The sequence below is a fragment of the Strongylocentrotus purpuratus genome, unplaced genomic scaffold (genome assembly GCF_000002235.5).
Source record: "Strongylocentrotus purpuratus isolate Spur 01 unplaced genomic scaffold, Spur_5.0 spur5_scaffold_2, whole genome shotgun sequence".
Taxonomy (NCBI): domain Eukaryota; kingdom Metazoa; phylum Echinodermata; class Echinoidea; order Camarodonta; family Strongylocentrotidae; genus Strongylocentrotus; species Strongylocentrotus purpuratus.
The window spans coordinates 26882362-26905201 of record NW_022145605.1 but is presented as its reverse complement, the minus strand read 5'-3'; the positions used below and the strand labels follow the sequence as shown (position 1 = coordinate 26905201).

Sequence of the window (22840 nt, the reverse complement as noted above, 5' to 3'; positions counted from 1 at the left end):
TTATGATGATGATGATGATGATAATTATTGTGGTGTTGAAGATGATCGATGATAAATTGGTTTTCTTTCAAACTTATCTTGAACCAGACAACAGGACTCTATGACCAGCTGCAATCTTTGAAACAAGTGATGTGTGAAGCCAGAGGAGGAGATAAGTCTGTCTTTGATGAGCAACTCAAAGAGTTCTATGACACCATCAAAGTATGCGAGGAAAATGGTGAGAACATTCATTCATTCATACTCAATGAGAGTATCCTGGTTGTAATCTTGATGGTCCTTGCACTGTTGTTTGTTTATTGTTAGCCGTCAACACACACACAAAGACAAGCAGAGTTTTTAAAATTGTTATTAAAAATTGTAACTGTTGTTGCTGTTTTTTATACACATTTCTACTCACAAAAGCAGCTTTCAAAATGAATTGATAATCCAGGTCAAGATGTATTGTAACCCCGGCCCCCCCCCCCCACTCAGTGTTATTTAGGGTACGCATGTGCATGTTCCCTCCTTTTGAAAACACCCCCCTAAGTCCGGTGTGTAAAGTCAATACGAGCCAGATTTGTGTGTACTACGAGCCAGACTTTGGTGCGTGAAAATTACCCCTTTACTGGGCATTTTGGGAACATGCACGGTATCCCTCCGTTCACTGAGTGGGGCGGGATTGTAACTTTATCTGTTTGATGATTGACATCTTTAAGAGTTGTTTTACTGATTTGTTTTCTTCTTCCAGGTTTGGAGAATTATCCAATCACAGGAGTCCTTATGTTTGCTGTCTGTCGAGGCAAGATCAGTGAAGGCATGGATTTCGCGGACAACAATGCTCGAGCCGTCATCACAGTAAGATCATTAGAAAAGTATTAGATTGTAATTTTACACAAATAGTTTTAAAGTAAAGATTATTTTTGATTTTGTATCACTTTATTGTCAATCTTCAATAAAGGAACATAGTATAAACATATTAGAATTGCACAGTCACAGACATATAATAAGAGTAGTCCAGGTCATGGCTCATAACTGCCGAAGCAGGACATACAATACAAACATATAAGAGATAGAGATGTTATAAAGCATGATTGCCGAGATCTTTATTAAACAGTAGTTATTGTGTTCATGCCAAATAATTTCGTTTCAGATTAAGAAAAATGCATAATACATAATTCAATTTACTCAATTAATGTATAGAAAAGCATAATCATTTCAGAGGAATGGTGGGAGTAATTTGAAATGCCTTTGTCCTTGTTTTCAAAGAAGTTGAATGCATGTACATATTCTATATGCTGACAATGTGACAAGAAAGCCAATCACAAGTTAGAGAAAGAGAGAGAAAGAAAGAGAGAGAGGGAGAAATAAGGACAGCAGTGGGAGGGGGGGGGGGGCGTTAGGGTGAGAGAGGAAGATCAATTTTCAAAGGAGGAAAAAATAAGGGAAATAGTGACGTTAATTATTTATGTCGTGGGTTGGGATTGGACCTTGCGAAAGGGACCAGAAAATTCAATGATTCAAAGTTTATTCTGCGTCATAACCAAAAAACCTGTAAAGATACAGACAAAGCCAGTGATAAATCACTTGTAGCATATTACAGATTCAAACTGTTCAACGATATCTTTTACTTACATATTCAATATGTTTGTTCATAGTAACATGTATACATTGTATAGAAATGTTCTGTTTTTCATTTCATTTCATTTATTTATTTCATTCTCCATAAAATAACATTAAACATACTAACATGATATACATGATATACTGATAAATGATGGATTACAAGTAAAATACCAAGGGAAGTAGCAAACAATATTATATGGGAATGAGGGGATAACAAAAAGGGCAATTAGCCTTATGAACCTGTTAACCCCTTAAAAAGTATACACTGTATTTTTGAGAAAAGAAAAAAGGAAAAGAAAAGCAGAGAAAACCTGAACCCCAATACAAAAGAAAAAAACGGGAAGGAGAAGGGAAGGGGAGGGGGGGGGGGAATACATTACAAAGTGCATTTACTGAAGCGTTGCATCATTTAAGTTGAGATTGAACACAATGATAAAAGATGAGATTTATACAATCGTTTAAAAGCATTAGTTGAATTAGAGTTTTTCATATTAAACAGGTTATTTTTCATAAAACTGGCCTTTTGGAAAAAAATGTATTTTGGAAACATTTGTATGGACTTCAGAAAAATGAAAATTACCAGCATTACGAGTTTCATGAGAATGTGCTTCATAATTGAATGTAAATTTACATGACATGGACCTTGGCAATAAACCCTTTAATTGTTGAGAAAGTGGCAAAGTGTGGGCGTTGAATGTGGCATCACAAATTATTCAAACAGCTTTCTTTTGTAATACAAATAATTTCGTCATAAAATAATCAGAACCATTTGACCATGTAATATTACAATAATTAATGTGTGGAATTATCAAAGCATAATACAACATAATCAAAATATACTTGGGAAGTGTCTTAATCGATAAATAATACCACCTCCCTTAGCAACTCTGTTGCATGTGATATCAATGTGCTCATGCAAAATGAAACAGACTTCCAGTCATTGAATAATCCTCTCAATCATCAAAAAGATACAAGACAATAAAATTACACTGCATGATAAACATCAAAAGTATCACTCTTTGATTTAAAATATCAAACCAAAATCATCAAAAGATTCCTACCAAAAGTCAAAACACGTGCTATAATCGGTGTGACCGAAATTGGTCGAAGCTGAATGTACTCGGTGACTGGTGATGTCTTATGTTGGATGAGGTCAGTTGGTGTTTTATCAGCAAACTCTTTCAAGTTGACAACTAAAATCCTTGACACGATACACTCCATCCTACTCCTTAATCGATCATAATCATCTCCAAGTATAAGCCTACACACAATCTCCCAGATATTCACTTATTTGTGCACTCTCTGCAGAGTACTTATGTTGGATGTGGTCAGTTGGTGTTTGATCAGCATACGCTTTCAAGGTGACAACTAAAATTCTAGAGACTATACACTATATCCTACACCTTAATCGAGCATTATCATCTTCAAGTATAAGTCTACATACACAATCTACCAGATATTCACTTTTTTGTGCACCTTCTGCAGAGTACTGATGTTGGATGTGGTCAGTTGGTGTTTGATCAGCAAACTCTTTCAAGGTGACGACTAAAATCCTTGACACGATACACTATATCCTACACCTTAATCGAGCATTATCATCTTCAAGTATAAGTCTACATACGCAATCTCCCAGATATTCACTTTTTTGTGCACCTTCTGCAGAGTACTGATGTTGGATGTGGTCAGTTGGTGTCTGATCAGCATACTCTTTCATGGTGACAACTAAAATTCTAGAGACTATACACTATATCCTACACCTTAATCGAGCATTATCATCTTCAAGTATAAGTCTACATACACAATCTACCAGATATTCACTTTTTTGTGCACCTTCTGCAGAGTACTGATGTTGGATGTGGTCAGTTGGTGTTTGATCAGCAAACTCTTTCAAGGTAACGACTAAAATCCTTGACATGATACACTATATCCTACTCCTTAATCGAGCATAATCATCTTCAAGTATAAGTCTACATACCTGAAGAATCTCCCAAAACAAAGACTTGCCCCGCTCTATTTTGAATTTGATTTGTTTTATTGTCCACGTTAATGGAAATTCTTTTTTTCTCATGGTTACAAGGTATATACAGTACATAAAGCATAGGTCAATTGAACAAACTTCAAATTACACATTACTTATTAATCACCGAGTAGGTCATATTAATAATTTAAAATTAATCTTTATAGAATCAACACTAAATTTAAAAACAATAAATCATACTTTATGATCACACAATCTCATTAATGACTGTATATTTAATTTAAATATGCATGTATGAATAATATTAATCACTTTAAGTGTTATAATATACTTTGTATCAAAATACGTTTAAGGTATCGCCCCCCTCCTATTACCTTCAGGAATACCAAAATACGTTTACGGTATCGCCCTTCTCCGATTACCTTCAGAAATCATCTCATCTTATTACTTTACTATTGAACGTGTGCATGGAATCGGGGACAAACGAGTTTCTAATGCGAACTTGTACGTTCTTACGGAAGTCTACGATCATTTCCTTAGTTTTTGATACATTAAGTTGCAGGCAATGCGATTCGCACCATTTCACAAAAGAATCAAGCACCGGGAAATAACAGTTGGCATCACCAGAGAGAAATCCTGTGATGACTGTTTCATTGGCCTACTTGATGATAGTATAATTGGCCTACGTGCTAACACCATCACTTGTGTATGTGTACAGTGAAAATAGCACTGGGGATAATACACACCCCTGAGGCCACTACTCTATGACATGTCTGTGTTTGAGGATGCTCAAATGGTGTCTGCGAACAGACTACACATCAAGGCACTAGCCTGTACCTCAGTATTGGACCATCTGTAGTCCCAATCTCCCAGCTATAAACTTTCTTGTTTACTTCTCTGAAGAGTACTTATGTTGGATGTGGTCAGTTGGTGTTTTATCAGCAAACTATTCCATGGTGACAACTAAAATTCTTGAGACTATGTAGATGGTCAAGTTTTGTCTGCGAACAAGGCACTAGTCTGTACCCTGGTATTGGACCAGCTGTAGTCACAATCTCCCAGCTATAAACTTTCTTGTTTACTTTCTGCAGAGTACTTATGTTTGATGTGGTCAGTTGGTGTTTGATCAGCATACTCTTCCATGGTGACAACTAAAATTCTAGAGACTATACACTCCATCCTACTCCTTAAACGATCATAATCATCTCAAAATATAAGTCTACATTCAATTCAATTTATCATTTATTTCAATCATAAAACCATAAAATAATATATACAAAAGTAACATGAAACAATCATAATCATAAATTTCGGGAAATCATGAAGAAATTGGAGACTAAAAAGGAAGATTGAAAAACTTGTTAGCAATAGTCCTCTGACATAAATAATGAGTAACAAAATTACATGGTTGTACATGTTACCAAAACGAAACAAAAAAACAAAAATATGATAAGATACTACACATTATAGATACACACCGATGAGCACACACACATACCTGAAGAATCTCCCAAAAATAAAGACTTGTCCCACTCTACCTCACGTCTGTCCACGTGAATGCTCAAATGGTGTCTGCGAACAAACTACACCCACGACAGGGCTACTCGCCCATGCTGCTTACTTTTTAAAAAAACATCACTTTATCGTTCAAACTTGCACAACAAAGGAGAAGATACAATAGCCCAGGACATTTCCATTTTAATGGAAGATACAATAGATAGTTTGGATAGATTCTGTCGAACTTGTTTCATATTGACAGTTTTTTACAATTTCTTTCAACAGCTGCTTTAGCCTCGTCATTGTCTGGTGATTTCCAAAGCCGATTTCCAAAGGAAGAATCACCACAGAATACGGCCTAATTAATGCATACAGTAAAAAGGAATGTCACCGCCACTTGACCTAGTGTCATTACGCAACCTAGCACATAAATAAACACCTGATTCAGCTTTACATACAATGAGAAAAAAATTTCCAAGTGAAAGAACATCAAATATTATCTCCATCCTTATCACTATATTGGAAGCAAAATATAAATTTGCTTTAAATGTAAACATCATAAAAAAAGACTTTCACAAATATCCAACCTCTGACACTTATTTATTCATAAGTTTCATATTTATTGTCCATTTAGCAATGGAAATTTGTTGTGTTATATGGTATTACGATACACATATATAACATAATAATACACTCATACAACAAATAAATAAATAATTTTTGAGTTGACAGAAAACAAAAACAAACAATTAACAATCAAAATCAAAATTCATGTTTACTTCAAGGATGTAATTTGCCATTTATTTGTTCAATTTTATCTGGATTACGTTTTGGATGGTCATCTGTTTATACTCTTACCTTTCGAACACGAGTCTACATGATAACTTGTATCTATGCTCTATCAGTAATCCATCTCTTTCTATCCATCAGGTTGGCATTCCATACCCGAACGTGCGCGATGCCCAGGTGGAGGCTAAGCGTCATTACAATGACCAACACTCTGCCTCTAGAGGGCTCCTAACCGGTAGTGAATGGTACGAGGTCCAGGCTTACAGGGCTCTCAACCAAGCTTTAGGCAGGTGCATCAGACACAAGTGAGTACAGTCATGATATAAACTGTTATTAAAGCCTGTCTGTACTAGTTTGGCCAAGAGGGATTAGACCACCCAGCGTGGTCACTGACAGGTGGCTATCTCATCAACTCAGCTCTCAATTAACATTTAACCCTATTTAGCCCGGGCTATTTTGAAACTGCATAGCCCAGGGGGGGGCTTCTCAGGCCCCCCCCTGTGATCTCGGCCGTGAAACGCCCGATCGCCGCGAAAATTTGCATACATGTCAAGTGAAGTGTATAGAATACTATGGTAATTTCAATTTTTTTGAAAAATTCACTCATTTGCATATTTATGGTAATTTATGCAAATAAGGTCATTAAATTCACATTTTTGCCCATAAATCAGACATTATTCATATTTAAGCATTCTTTCTCACTACATATATTTGTTAGACCATTTGGAATAATAATACAACATAAAAATTTGAAAAACCAGGGTTATTCCTTATGTTATCTATTGTTTTGATAATTTCTTATGTATTTCTTTGTTTTTTTAACTTATGTATTTTATTGTTTTTGTTGTTTTATTTCATTTCCAACTATAATTCAACTATTTTGACCCCAAAATAAACACCTAAAATCTAAACAAGACCAAATAACCAATGTTTTACCTCTTTATTTGAAAAATGAGATTTCCATATGTTTTGTACACAAATCACAAAAATGAGCGATTTTCGGGCTGACATGCGAAGACAAAAGGACACGTGACTTTGTAATGGTAGGTCCGATTTTCGAAAAATTTCTTTCAAAAGTTGCGCAAGACTCGAAAGAAAAAAGTCACAAAATTTAAGTGCAAGATTTTTTTGCGTTAAAAAATTATCGCGAAAAATGTCGAGGGGGGGGCTTCTCAAGCCCCCCCCCGGGCTAAATAGGGTTAAGAAAAAGAGGATCATGGGGGACCAACGGGCACCGCCTAGACATTGTTTTCTATATAGAGGGAGCAAGTAGCTATAAGTAGTACAGTGGGGCTTTAAAGGAATGAAAAGGCTCTGTGAAATGACACAATACTATGGCATTTATAAGCATTTTGGAATAAAGTACTGTAACTGTAACTGTAACTGTAATCAGTCCAGATAATCACGCTGTAAAATACAACATTACCTGAGGACCATTTACAAGTAAATACTGTTCTCTAGGAGGACCCTGCAATCAGATTACACAAATGTGCTTATTATTATTTAGATTGTCAGTGTGAATATGAATTGTTTTAATTGCAAGTATTTGTTCCCAAGTGGTTGTTTTGATGTTATAATGAAATAAACAGAAATTAATTTTTTTAAATCCCATTCTGGACTAATTTTTATTTCCATAAGTACTGATTTTTGTTTTTTACCATGTTAATAATGCTATTTTTTTTTTAATGTGTTTTACAGGAAAGACTGGGGAGCTATTTTGTTGGTTGATGAGCGTTTCAGTAGGAATCCAAACAAATACTGCTCAGGTAGGCATTCTGATCACGAATTCATTAGTTTACCTTTCTCTATTTTTATTAACCATCTTGTATATTCACACTTTTTTCCATGTTTTAATTAAACCCACCTTGAGGTGAACTGATCTGGGGAATTCAACGTTTATATTCAACAGCTTGTATTGTGTGATCATTGTGATGATGGAAAAATGAGTTATGGTGTTATCTTTCAATATTTGATCAAAGATACATGTAAAGGTGAGTTCTGGTTATCCGATTGCATCGTGAAAGAAAATGTGTGGAATGGATCAGAAAAAGTTGATCATGTACAGTAGCATGTCAGTATTGGTGTGTACTGCAAGGTTTGGGATTCATCAAAATCATAATAAATTTGACCCAGTCTTGGTAAAGTTAAACAAGCACTGTACATAGAAAGATGTATATGGGACTACACAAATGGTGTCGGGGCTAGCTTACCTTGATTTTCTTATCTTTCTATGCTCATTACTCAACCAGTATACATTTTCTACCAAAATTGTTTGGCACATGACATTTATTTGTGATCTTGAACATTCAGTGTAAGTTTTGTTTGATTCTGTGAGAATTCATTTTCTTTTTTTAACCAGAACTCAAATTTATCTTTAATGGTGATCTTATTGGACAAATTCTTATTCTTCACAGGTATTTCCAAGTGGGTACGAGGTAAGGTGATCCATAACACCCATGCCAGAGATGCTCTCACTTCTCTATCAGAGTTTGCTAACGTCAGGATGCAAGGCTCGCCCGATGCAGAGTAAGATTACTTCTTACCAAATATATGATTTGGAATATCTGCGATCCAACATTTGATATAGAGACCAGGGATGCTAGTTTTCAGGCAGTAGCCTGAATTCAGGCCCTGGCAAGTTATTTTCAGACCATAGTTTAGGCTTTTTTGTGAACAAAATAGCTCATTCTAGGTGATTTTCAGGCCCTATGATTAATTCTAACTGGCATCCCTGAGAGACATATGTTTGAGGTTTTGTAGTAAAATGATAACATGAATAAGTCATTCTGTAACTGGATGATAATCATCAATTATGAGTGTTTGAAATATGGAAAAACTGAACATAGAATCCCTCATGGACTACTCTTATTTAGGTAATGGCTATTTAACCTTAATCAAACTATAAGATGTATTTTCAGCAGTTTTTATTATTCTGATAAGCTGAGTGTTTGTGTTAATACTCTGAAATTAGTCAGCGTATATTGGCAGGGTACTACAGTTTGAGCTGATAATAAATTCACACCATAAAGGATGGATTAGAGCTGTGATTTAGAAGAACTGATTGTCCTCAAAAGCTGCCTAAGCACTCGTTTCATTTGTCACTCTTTTATCCCGATGTAGTAATATAGTTACGTAGTCGGTAAGAATTTCTTGAATGCTTTCACAGCAGAAGGCAGCTTGGCCATAGGCAGGGTATTAGTTGAACTTTGAATGTGGATGTAGCATTCCTTGTTCTTGTTGTTTTATAACAGAGACTAAAAACAATCCCCCCCCCCCCTTTTTTTTTCATTTCTACTTTCAGCACATCTGTATTTGATAGCACACAGCCCAACTCTCAGACGCTCAGTCCAACCACCCCAAGTGCTTCATCACTCAACACCAGCAAACTTTCCCACACGCCATTCCGCTTCAACCATCAAGCGTCCATGCCAGGTACACCAGAATATGCTTCAACAAGCAGGATGGATCATGTTAATCACAACCACCCGGAAAGTGGTATGCTTCCTGGTCGTAGCAAAGTAGGACAGCTCTTCGTTCCCATGTCCAAAGCTGCATCGACACCCACAAGCCATTTGACCAAGGACTCTACACCACTGCAACACCATACAGGCCGACAAGGAGCAGAGGATCATGGTTCTCTGAGAGGCAACGCAGGTCATCAGACGGTTGAGGAGCAGCAAGAACAGACTCGTGGGAGCAAGTCGAGAAGAGATAGAAAACCTAGAGATAGAATCAAAGGGAAGAAAGCTCAGGAGAAACTTGGGGCTGGTCAGCAAACACTTCTGGCTTTTTCACCATCTGTAGGGTCAAAGGCTACTGAGAGTACATCCAGGCAACCACAACTCGGTGTGTCTCTCATTAACAAGATAGAGGGTCAACACCAGATTGTAATCATGAATAGTGACACTCTCCAGATCGCCCAACCAGAGTCGGCAAATTACAATCCTGTAGAATCAGTAGAGCCTTTACCGAGTGTCCCGATCCAGAGAGAGGAGGTTATTGACCTAACATCACCAGTAAAGAATCTACCAACTCTAGAGGAAGTACAGAGGACCCGCATACCAACTCCAAACGCAAAACTCAACTTTGAAGATGAATCGGTACTAAAGGAGCCAAAGAATCCACAAGAAAAGCCTTCTACTTCATTCACGAACAAGCTCTCCCGATTTGCCTTTAACAAAGATGTAAATGATAATGGTTGTGCGAAGGAAGAGAGTAACGACCTGAAATGTTGCAAGGTTCAGAGAACCCTCGGAAATGTAGCTGATCGGGTATCATCCATGAAAGGACACTTCGCAGAAGACGTACAGGGAGAGGGTGCTTTGAAAGGAGATCAAAGAACTACATGTGTACCTACTAGTGATGACGAGGAAGAAAACGTTGAGGCAGACGAGAGGAGGAGAAGACGGGAAGAAGACAATAGGACCCCTGTCCTCTTTGATTCCGAGGTGGGAGATTCTGGAAGTGATACGGCTTTGAAACCTACCCCTTTCATCCCCCAAGGCATCAAGACAGAACCTGAAGACTCAAAGAGAAACAGTACTGAAGACATCTCTAAAAAACTAAATGAAATTCTAAATGGCAATAATAAGTATCGTGCAGCTGATAAGACTGAAGACACAACTGAAATCAAGATGGAAGAGAAAGAGAGATCTTCAAGGAGATTATCCATAAAGGGGCGAAGGAATCTTAGTCGCAGAAAGGAGCACTGTGAACAGAATGGAGCTGAGGAAGAAGCGCACGAAAGTAAGTGATTACATGTGTACATGTACCTACTCTTGCTACGATATATATCGTATCCGATACTACCCCCTAGGACGACTACCCCCTGGACAACTACCCCCTAGGATAGTTGTCCGGGGGGGTAGGTGTCCTAGAGGATGGTTGTCCCAGGGGTAGTTGACTGGGGGTGGATATCCAAGGGGTAAGTGTCCTAGAACCGATATATATATATATATGTAGGTGTGTTTCTTGTTTTTTTCTTGTTTCTTGTGAAATGAAAGCACCTGTATGGCAGATATAGCAAGCAGTTTTGAAATCTTCACATTGTGCAGAGAAACGACCAAGTGATGATCCGAAATTGCTTCTGATGTACCAATCATAAGGCCATCAGAGGGTTTGAAAGAAACATTAAGAATAAGAATTGTGTTCAATAGTGATTATATCTAGTTCAGCTTTTTTTTTTGTATTAAATGTACCAGGTATGTTGATTCTCTGTTTGTGTCCTTCTTTACAGCTGCTGTTCATGAGACTAGATCCCACATGTTAGTGCGCAGGTCTGCAAGAACAAGGAGAACGCCTAAGAAAGTTGTAGAATCTGTAGAGGTTAGTTTACTGTTTGACTGCTTTGTTCAACTTTGTTCAAATTTTTGACCGGTTTAGTCACCATGTTTCATCACTCCAATAGACCATTTTCATAATGTAACCAAATATAATGCATATGTTATTATAACACTTGTAAATCTGGGGGGTGTTTCACAAAATCGCCACAAGTACATGTTCGCCACAACTATTTGAAACGTGTGTTTTTTAGTTCACACATGTTCCAATAGGATTTCAGTGAACTTGTACTTATGACCGCTTTGAGAAACAACACCCTGGCTAAAGATGATTCCTGCAAAGTATGTTGATTTAAAAAACTTTATGTGATGCAGTCATGAAAAGCATTTAAGATATTTATTAGATGGATATAATTATTCATTTCTTTTTCATTTTTTAGTTGTCGTCATGACAAATTTAACTGGATGTATTCCTTTATAGCCTGTCTGCACTAGTTTGGCCAGGAGGGATTCAACCTCCCTACATGGTCACTGACGGGTGGTTATCTCATCAAATCAGCTTCTCAATTAACATAAGAAAATGGGGACCATAGGGGACCAACAGTCACTTCTTAGGCATTGTTTGTTATATAGAGTGCACAAGTAGCTATAAGTAGTGCAGTGGGGCTTTAGGAATGGTTGCCTTCAGGTTAAACTTTCTTTACCTCTTATTTCTTTCTCCAGCAATCTAAGTTCTGCAAGGAGGATGTAGAGTGTCCACAGTGCGGTACTTCATTGGTTCACAGCTTAGATGGTAAGTTGTACTAAACATTTAGATGAATTGGGGGGTGTTTCACAAAGACTAAGATCGGCTTTAAGTTGGACTTAACTTTGGCAGGCCATTCATGCCACTGGTTGCTCTCATCATTATGATCTTTAGATAATATTTTTTCCTTCAATAATGAACTATAAAAAAATGCAAATTCTGTAGATTTGCGACCATGATTCGTACGTCCCTTGCCAATAAATGGTGAGAGAAAACAGCGGCATGAACGGCCTGCCATAGTTAAGTCCAACTTAAAGTTGATCTTAGTCTTTGCAAAACACTCCATTGGAGTACTTTTAAAATCTACTGTATGATTGTAGAGGGGAGGTGGAATTCATTAGCCAAATTGGAAGTAGCCATGGAACCATTAGCTATTTTGAAGGAGTATTATATAAATTCAATAGTCTGTATCTTAATCAAGAACTTGTGTTATGTAGCTTAACAGTTACCTGTCTTCACTTGAAGTAGATTTCTACAGGAATTCAAATTTTAATGTTTCATTCAGATTCTATAAATGTATTTAAATTTCTCAAAAATCTTGTGTATAAATTTTGAAAATAATTTTTTTGAAAATATAACTCTGAATGCAATTAATATTGGGTGCTGGGATATAAACTGAATAGTACAATAGTTGGTAAAAGAATGTTCATGTTTTGTTTCTTCTTTTTTCTGAAGGGATGACATGTCTGCAGCCTGAGGATGTCAAGAATAAATACCTGTTGGGTGTTATGGCAACCAGGAAAAGGGGTCAGAGTTCATCTTGTGGATGTCCAGGGAAGAAAGTGGTGGGATCTATGATTGTGACTGATACAAGCAACCTTTCACACTGTAGCTGTATCAGAACAGAGGAAATATCAGGTAAGAAATGTGTTTGTGTCTGGAATAATAAGAAGGTGTGGTATGTGGTAGAGTTGTTGAACTGTGGTCTGTGATAGTGCTGTGGCTGGAAAGGTTAGACGTGTGTGAAGTTTTTCGAGGGGGTTGATGGTTTGCTGTTTGTTTGGTGAGACTTATGATTATGCTGGTACTTTGACATTTGCTAGTTTTTTTTGGCTTATGTATGATGGTGTGGCATATTTGTTTGTGGTAAGTTTTGTTGCTGTTTGTGTTAAGTTTTGTTGCTGTTTGTGTTAAGTTTTGTTGCTGTTTGTGGTAGGTTTTATTGCTGTTTGTGGTAGGTTTTATTGCTTGGTTGATGGCATGCAAACTGTGATGATTTGTTCACCGAGCTTGTGATTTATTGTATGGTAAGACTAAATAAAAGGCTATCCTTGACCGATAAGTTTTGAGGTTGATATTATGATGGTGTGACGTGTAGTGTGTGGTACATTAAGGTTTAGTTGCCATTCATGGTACGGTTTGTTGCTGGGTTGCTGATTTGCAAAGTGTGATGATTTGTCCACTAAGACAGTGATTTACTGTGTGGTAAATTCAAAATTTACCACACATTTAGCCGGTGCCTCTGCATTAACTAAGATTTTTGACTAGACATGATGATGATAGTGTGCTGTGTTGGTGTGTGGTAAGGTTTGTTGCTTGGCTTAAGGTTCAGTGATTTTAGGTCTTCTAGGGAGTGTTTCACAAAGACTAAGATTGTCTTTAAGTCGGACTTAACTATGGCAAATCGTTCATGCCACTAATTGCTCTCACCATTGGTCTCTCAATTATGATCTTTAGATTATATTTTTTCCTACACTTATAAACTATCAAAAAATGTAAATTCTGTAGATTTATGACCATGACTGGTACGTCGTCCCTTGAGAAACCAAAGCCAGTAAATGATGAGAGAAATTAGTGGCATGATTGGCCTGCCATATTTAAGTCCAACTTAAAGTCGATCTTAGTCCTTGTGAAACACTCCCCTGGTGGCCTAGTGTATGGTTGGGATTGCTCCGTGTTCCTTGCTTGTTGTGTTGAATGCGTGGCTGGTATCATTGTTGCTGTATTGTAGGGTTTGTTACAGGAGCTGTGGTAGGGTTGGAGGTGCGATGGCTCAGTGGTAGAGCAATGGTCTCGTAACTAAGCGGTCCCGGTTACGAAAACAAGTCAATGCGCTCATGCCCTATTGTAAGGCATTAATCCTCATTACCAAGTCCCTCGGAGAGGACTTACAGCTGTCGGTGTCCTGGTTGCTTACATACAAGCATACAATGTACATGCTTTCTTAATAATAATAATAATAATAATTATCCTTGCTTATATAGCGCCTAACACTTACTTTATCAGAAGTCTCTAAGCGCTCTACAATAATGCAGCATAATTACCGTGGCTTTAGCAGCAAGGTAAAAGTATCACCAAACATGGTAACCGTATGGTATGTTTCATGGCTAATTGTTTGTTTTGTGGCTGAACTGATTGGATGAAAAAGTGTTGTGGCTAGGAATTTCATTAGGACCAGTGAATTAGTAGGAGGTTGGGTTTGTGGTTTTTCTAAAACATGTTCTTCTTTTACATTTTTCAATTCTAGACCTTTGCTTTATTGCAACCACTAAATACGGGGGTTTGGCTTTGTGAAAAGAGTGTGATTAATTCAAAATTGCTATATTGCCCTGACTTCCAATCTATAAATCTACCAGGAGAATATAATTTTTTATGACTAAAATTGCAAAGGAACATTGTATTTAAGAATTGCGTATACTAGATGTCATTCACTAATTAGCAAAGTGTCAGTATTTTGATGAATTGTTCTTTCCGAGAAGTTGAGAACAACAGAGTGTGCTGAAAATTGAAATGATGGAAGATAAAATTCAAGATATATTACACTGAAATGAAGCTGAGCTTTGAATTTTGTTCACATTTGAAACATGTCATCTCTGATACATGTATGCACACTGATGATACAGTTCTTAAGATATATGAAAGTTTTGTTTTGAAACCTAGAATGTACAAAAATGCTGTCATTTCCAGTGTAAACATACGGTAATAGAATGATGAATTGCCATCATAGATTATTATAATAGAAAACAAAAACCTTGCTTTGACCTTGGGCGGGGATTAGTTGTCATTTTCCAATATAAAAGTCTCTCTTAATGAGTCTTTTTGTATTTAAAGGTATGTAATCTGATATGGATACTTTGTGGAAGTCTTTCATTGCTTCCCTTTGTAATCCATGACTCACTGAAATTTGTCTGAGACGGTCTCTGATTTGACTTGCATTGGGTCATTAGCCACCGCTTTTACCAGTGTTGTTCTGGAATCACGCAAGTTGAGGTCAAAGAGGCGGAGAGAATACTTAGTAGTACAAAGAATATTCATGCAAGGTTAGTTGTGTGAAAGACGCCGGTGACAAAAAAAAATGACTATTTGATTACCCCAATCTTTACTTAGTGGGGAAGTTGCCAATTTGTGCTTGATACACGCAATTAATTTTGGTTTTTAAATGATAGATACATGGCACCAGAGAGTGATTATCAGGCAAATATTACACATGCATAACAATATATTTTTAATTGAATTATCTTTTGAGGATTATGGTTTTGTAAATAACTGGAGACGAAGAAGACAATAAGTGATGAAGAATAGGAGACAGAAGTAGTGAAGTTGAAAACAAAGAAAATGGAGGGAAAAATGGATTGTAAATAAAAATATAAAGCATGTGAAAAAAAAAAAGATAGGGGAGATTTTGAAGAAATGTATTGAATAGGGATTATTTCGGGATTGATATTGATTAGGGATAGGGTTCAAAACAATGTCAATGCACTGATTCCTTTTAGTTCTTAAGAAGACTATAATTCTTACGTACCAATTGTCTTGGACATTACCTCAAGCTTTAGAACCTGTGGTTGCTTTCCTACAAGCGTACTTGTTTTGTGAGCAGTCCGGTAAATAATAAACACAGGAAGACAACATAAGGGAGATGATGAATGTAGAAAATATGGGTTAAGGAAAAAACAAAGAAACAAACAAACAAATATACAAACAAACATAATGAAAGAAGACATGAAGTCAACATGATGCTAAAGATATCAAAAACATTTACAGTGAAATCTGTCTATAAAGACCATCCAAGGGAGACAAGAAAAGTGGTCTTTATAGACAGGTGGTCTTTATGTACAGGTTCCTCTAGTACATGTTTCAATGAGAAACCACTTTCAAGGGAAACAACAAATGTGGTCTTTGTAGACAGGTGGTCTTTCTATACAGGTGGTCACTAAAGCAGGTTTCACTGAACCTGTAAATGATAAACCCAAGTGATATATACTTGTTACTTATATTGTTACATATGTAATTATCAGCTATCAATTGCTTTGTATGTTGTTGGCTTATGGCATGTGGGGGTCTGAGAGATGACTATTACTTGTATCATGGTAAAGCTTCTACCAAAGCAAGTGTGCCTAAAAGCCAGCATGCTTGAATTCTAGCAAGTCTTGCCAACGTGCGTGTCGTGGCCTTCCTGGAGCTCATCCCATCCGTCCTGTCACACACGAGGCCATTGATTGAAAGGAAATGAAGTGCATCTTGTAACACTTGCCCCGTCAACCCCGAAATTGATGCGGGGAACATCCCTCTTTGTTCCTATTGTTGGCCCTCGCCTGTCGTTTGTCACCGTCAGTGAGAAAAAGTGCACAGAGGTTGCACACCTAGATGTAGATGCATGTAGTTAGGATTTCAATCACGGTCCCCGTCATGATGGTAGCAATTGGAGGAGAGAAATGGAGAGAGAGGGACGGAGAGAGAGACAGAGACAGAGACAGATAATGAGAGAAAGAGAGAAAGTGGAGGGAGAGGGGATGGAGCAAGGTGGGGGGGGGGTGGCTGCATTTTGTATTTGGATTGAAATCAACGCTCGTGGTGATGACAGCGAATTTAAGAGAAAAATGGAGAGGGAGGGAAAGAGAGGTAGAATGAGAGAAGACGATCTAAGTGGAGGGAGAGAGGAGGGGGGGGGGTGAGGATAAATAAGAAAAATGGAGAGAAAGCGAGAGAGGGAGAGAGAGAGAAAGGCATAGACAAAAAAAAAGTGTTTTGGGATAGCACACCTTTATAGCTGCATGTTGTAGTTAGGATTGCAAACATGATTCATCCATGATGGTAGAATTGGAAAAGAAAAATGAAGGGGGAGTGTGGGAGAACTAAAAGATAGAAAGATAGAGAGAGAGAGAGAGAAAAGAGAAAGACAGACAGACAGACAGATGAAGAGAGAGAAAGAGAGAGAGAGAGAGAGAGAGGTGGGGGGGGGGGGAGAAATGGAAAGAGAAAGAGCAAACTGGTGAGAAAGAGAAAACTAAGGAGAAAGAGAGAGAGATAGGAGTACGGTAGGAAGACAAATTTGTGCAGAATTATTGAGACAAAACCATTATAAAAATAGCCAATTAAAAAAAATTCAAACATAATAATCAATGTCTCTCATGTTGCAAGTCTCTCTTCTTTTATAGACAGGTGCAAAAATGATGTGATATTGCTTTGGTTCCATTTGGCCAAATTGAGTTTTGCAAGTACAGAGAAATTTTAAATCAAATTCATGGCACCCATCATAAGTACATTTTTCTCCTAAAAAGCAAATTTTGACTGACAACTCAATTTATCTACAAGTTAATTACGGTCACATGTATGAAATTATGAATTGAATAGAGAGGACAGTAATGCGACAGTCTTTTATTGTTGATAGGTGTCTAGTCAATTTATTCCTGTCAATCCTGTGAACAGTGGCAGCTGGTATCGTATTATCTTCTTACTCTCGTTTTTTTTCTACCTCTTTGTTAGTAGCTTGCCCAGTGGTTCATCTTTGGCAACTTCTGTGCTCTTCCTTTAACTAATAATTGTAAAGTAAATATAGGAACATAGCATTTTCTTTGGAAATGGACACCAGAGAAGTAATAATGAGTAAACAGACAGAGAAAAAAAAAGAAAAAAAAGGAAAAAAAGGAAAAGATGAGAAAATTAGAAGAGATCTAGATAATATACATGTTTTTTTTTCTTTTTTGTTTTGTTTAATTTTATTTCAGAGAAATTTTTATCAGTATTAAACATTGGTTGGACAAAGAGGATTAAAAGTGCTTGCTTTGAAAATGACAATAGTTATTCAAATTAGGAGGATTTGTTATTGGGAAATAATGGAACCAACCTCTGAGAATTTAACATTGGTTGGAAAAAGAGGATTAAAGTGCTTGCTTTCAAAATAACAGAGTTATTCAAATTAGGTGGGTTTGTTAGTGGGAAATAATGGAACCAACCTCTGAGAATTTAACATTGGTTGGAAAAAGAGATGAACAATGCTTGCTTTCAAAATAACAATGTTATTCAAATTAGGTGGATTTGTTAGAGGGAAATAATGGAACCAACCTCTGAGACGACTTTCGCCAAAGTGCAACATCCCCGCGTGATGGAGGATCCCTCGAAGTGCTAGTGATAGATTGGGCGATGATCACATCATCACGCAGTCAAATTTACTCTCAATTTACACCAAATCACCCTTCCATTTAGCGTCTGGCCTGGCTGGAGAGAGTGGCGAAGGTGGATGTGCTTCGTGAGATGATGTTATCCACACCTTAATGGGAGTCATGTTCCTTGATGATGAGGGAATGATTAGGGTGGAGAAAAGTGTCACATCTTGCTTCCATAAATCACCCTTAAAAACTCCTCCGGTAACTCTTCGGATGCCATGAAGAACTGTACGTCTTCGTGTTAACCTACAGAATGCTAGCTGCAGAGAAGTGTCACCAGTTTTTGTTGTTGGATCGCCATCAAAATTGTGGGTGTTTTTTTTTCCACCACCCCATACTGTACATAAGTCACCCTTTGAAGTTTAACTCACTGAATGCTACAAAAAAAGTAACACATCTTGCTTTCATAAACCACCCTTAAAGGTAATACAAAGTTTTGGTATGGGGTCATGGGATCCTATAATATTCATTGATCGTTGTCGCGGTTGAAATCGAGTAATGTAAATAATAAACTCTTTATGTTGTATAGCTCCCTCTCAAGGTCAATATATTAATTAAGCTATAAAACAATGTTTTTTGACTAAAATCAACCTATTAGCTATTTCCGTTTGGGAATTATATATCAGAACTACATATTCTGAGATTTTCATGGTCGCAGCTACCATTGTACGGCCGTAGGCGCTATTTGAAATTTATCAAAATTTACCGGTGCATTTTTCTCGAAAACAGAAGTGTTTTAGGGGCTAAATTTTCTAGTGCTCATAATACATCCACAGGGGTATCCAATTATATTAAAATTGTAAAGAATCATTATCAACCCAATTTCAAAATTTCCCCAAAACTTTGTATTACCTTTAAAACTCATCAGTATTAAACTCATTGAATGCAATGAAGAACCCATAGAATGCTACAGAGAAGTGTCAACTCAATATATTTCATTTATATTTTACCTATTCCAGATTTATAGATTCTAAATATAAAATGGTCTTCTTATTTTAAACTTGTATCAGCTTAACTTTTACTGCACAAACATTTAAACAAATCAACTTGGGGTTCACTACTGGTTGGTTAGCCTAACCAGGAAATTTCCTTGGTATCATACATTCTACTTTATTCTACCACAATTGTGTGTGCTGTAATTGATTTGTAAGATCCAACTGCATATTTCCTCTCTCATCCCAAATCGCCCATGGAGGCTCACATTTGTAGCAATTTAAAGTGCCACAGAGAACTTTTGTATCTTGCTTCCAAATCTTAATAGAAAAAAGTGCGAGGGAAAACTTGCAAAAAAGCCTAATGTTCTTCTTGATGATGTAGCAAATATTGCGTCAGGAAGGAATTTTGGGTGATATGTTTCTGTGTTTCTCTGTTTGCCCTTTTAAAATGGATTGCTTTAAGCAAACAATCAAATTCCTAAAAAAAGACTTTATGCCACTTGTAGATCTATTCATTTTGGCATGGGGTTAAGACAAAATGCAATTTTGTTCAAAAAAATACAAATCTGCAGACAAAATTAGAAATTAGCTGATGAAATGATGATTTAATCCATCACCTAATCACACAGCACACTCTAATATCCCCACAAAGTGCAATTGTTAAACCATTCTTAGAATTTTCTTATGAATATGTATTGATGTTGACGTAATGAAAAGTGAGTAATAGATGGTAGAAACCCAAAGTGGTTGTGATGCTTTGAGTGATGCCCTCTCCCCCCAACACGCTCGAGTGTAAATTAACCCCAATTTGGGTTAATCGTGTAACAAGCCTTTCATCAGCACGCTAAGAACTTTCACCCCCGGGCTTAGAATAAAGGGGTGCTAAGTTTCATTTAATTCCGGTCGCGGTGTCGATATGAATGGAAAGGTCGTGTATTCTCGTGTGAAAGTCGTCAGAGTCTTGGTTTGCCGAGGTGACGCGATAGGGAGAGCGTAAGGTTTTCACCCCGAAGGCGTTTATGGGGAGTCACGATCAGGATCCCATTAGATACAGTATTGGTTTACATTAGTAAGGTGTCAGTGCTAATGTTGCTCAGAAGTTAGGACAATTTGCATGTAGAAAGGTGATGTCTGGCATGAATGTACTTTGTAGATGCTCTTAGTTTATTCCAGAAGGATGCATTCTTCTTCTCATTTTTGCAGTGTTCAAGTTTTATTTATTTCTCCTCAAGAGATCAGCTGATAGAAAAATACATATATAAACAAACAAATGTATGACAATACATGAGATGTATTATAAAAAGTGAGGAAGGCAGTGGCCAAAAAGGAAATAAACCCTGTAAGAGGCTAACCCGTTAAGAAAACAAGATATGATATATAACATAAAACACATCAAAAAGGAACACAAGGTAAGATAAGAAATGAAGTATCTAACCTAATAAAAACAAATTAACAAAAGAGCCATATGTTGAATCTAATATTTAGATAAAAAGTTACATACACGTTTCTTGTTTTAATCTTGTGGATACCTGTTAATAAATGGAAATACATTTTTACAGTGGAATCTTGTTATAACAAGGTCCTTGGGACCTTGGAAATTACCGTTATATCGAGAATCTACTTATATCAGGGTAAAAATAGAAAAATGCAAAGAGTTGGTAACAGCAAAATACCTAGTTATATTAAATATCAGATACCTTGTATTATATTAGAGCTGTTTATAATGAGGTTCCACTGCATATACTTAAATGACATCTCTTTTTATTTTTTCAGTGGTTCATAAATTCATACGGAAATTTGTGAGAACTGAAAGTTGTATGCAAATAATGTCTTATTCTATTGAAGGCGGTGGGATCTGATATGGATCAGCTAGAGTTTTCTACAGAATATTTTTAAGAATATTGAAAAATCATAGACATAGACCATATTATAGAAGAGGAAAAAAAGAGAAGTTAAACGTAAATATCCATCATTCTGTTCAGGGTCAGATAGGGCTCATGAGTTCAAGTCTTTCCGGCACTGAAAAAGGCAATATCTTTGAGAAAGGGAAAACCTATTTTGTAATCAAAAACTAAATTGGAGTAGAAGTACCTTATTTGAACATTTCTTCAGATTTAGATTGATTTCAGATTTATTTCTGTGCGAGCCCAGAAAGACTTCACATTGGCTAATCATTGGAATAATTTGCTCACTTTGCTGTATATGTTTTGTGTTTAATTCGAGTGTGTATGGATAAGATGATCTTGTCTTTGCTTGTATGGTCTATCATCCAAAGTGAAATGGCTCCCTCTATTGTGCTAGTCTGTCCATGGTACATCAACATTGATTGCTCTTTGCAGGCAATGCATAATGGCATTCAGGATGATGTAAGAAATTGAAGTTTTGAAATGTGCATCATTTGGCAAGCATTTTTAGCTGATTTTTCTCATGTTTAATGTATTTATCTGTTTTCTTTTCTCTGTCTCAACCAACCCTCCTCTCTGACCAACTGTCTCTCTCTCTCTCTCCCCCTTTCTGTCCCTCTTTCCTCCTGTCTCTCTCCCTACTACCCCACCCCCTCATGATTTACCACCTCTCTCTCTTTTTCTCCCCTCTCTCCCTCTCTCCCTCTCTCCCTCTCTCCCTCTCTCTCTCGCTCTTGCTCCCTCTCTGTTCCATTCCTTCTCCTCTCTATCTTTCTCTACCCAATCTCTTCCCTCCTTTTCTCTTCCCTCCTCTCCTTTTCTCTTCCCTCCTCTCCTTTTCTCTTCCCTCTTTCTTCTCTCCCTCTCTTTGTCCTTCCCTTTTTCATTCAGGATTACAACTGAATGCATTTTGGAGTGCAGAGGATGTCTGCTGTTATCAGCCAATCACATGCTCTGTATGTAATGACAAGAGACATCAAGACCCTAACGTCTCTAGTACACCACCTGTGATTGGCTACTCAGTGATGGCAGCAGGTCCACAGTCTATGCAAGCAGTAGGGAAGGTGAGTTCCCTGTGTGTGTATGATGAAAACATTTATGATTTTAGGCAAAAACCACCTATTTCCGTATGTTGTAATATTTTTTAATTGAAACTGGTTACATGAAATTGAATTGTGACTTAAGAATTTAGATGTCATTTAACTGTCCAGGGGAGTGTTTCACAAAGATCCTAAGTTGAGCTTATCTCTAAGTTGGACTTAACAATTATGGAAAGCCTTTAGCATCTTTAACAATAATTTTGATTCAAATCATTTATATTATTTTTTATCATGGAGATTTCATGTTCTTGATGTGGAATTTAAGTCTAAAATACTTGAATATTTGCTTTGAATATATTTTATTTTTAGGCTACAAATGGCTCTCAATAAGTTTTAAGTCTAACTTAGAGTTCAGTTTGAATTAGGACCTTTGTGAAGCACACCCCCCCCCCCCCTGGTATCAAGAGGAACAGTAGAAAAACATTCTTTGATCAGACTTTGTCTCATTTTCTTTTTCTCTCTTTGTCTTCTGTACATTCTCTTTCCATCTCTCTCTCTCTCTCTCTCCCTCCCTCTCTCTCTCCCTCCCTCTCTCTCTGTCTCCCTCTCTGTGTCTGTGGGCTGTTCT

The 22840-nt window shown here is 37.1% G+C and overlaps 1 protein-coding gene across 1 annotated transcript in view; it reads left to right on the top strand.

Moving 5' to 3' along the window:
• The window catches only part of LOC576476 (Fanconi anemia group J protein homolog), a 46734-nt gene that overhangs the window by 23415 nt on the left and 479 nt on the right, over positions 1 to 22840 (top strand). Inside the window, exons 22-31 of the mRNA XM_030992113.1 lie at positions 88 to 217; positions 728 to 834; positions 6008 to 6171; positions 7565 to 7632; positions 8281 to 8392; positions 9168 to 10612; positions 11103 to 11191; positions 11869 to 11938; positions 12626 to 12808; positions 22064 to 22236. Coding sequence (XP_030847973.1) covers positions 88 to 217; positions 728 to 834; positions 6008 to 6171; positions 7565 to 7632; positions 8281 to 8392; positions 9168 to 10612; positions 11103 to 11191; positions 11869 to 11938; positions 12626 to 12808; positions 22064 to 22236 — 2541 coding nt within the window. The remainder of the gene's footprint in view (positions 1 to 87; positions 218 to 727; positions 835 to 6007; positions 6172 to 7564; positions 7633 to 8280; positions 8393 to 9167; positions 10613 to 11102; positions 11192 to 11868; positions 11939 to 12625; positions 12809 to 22063; positions 22237 to 22840) is intronic.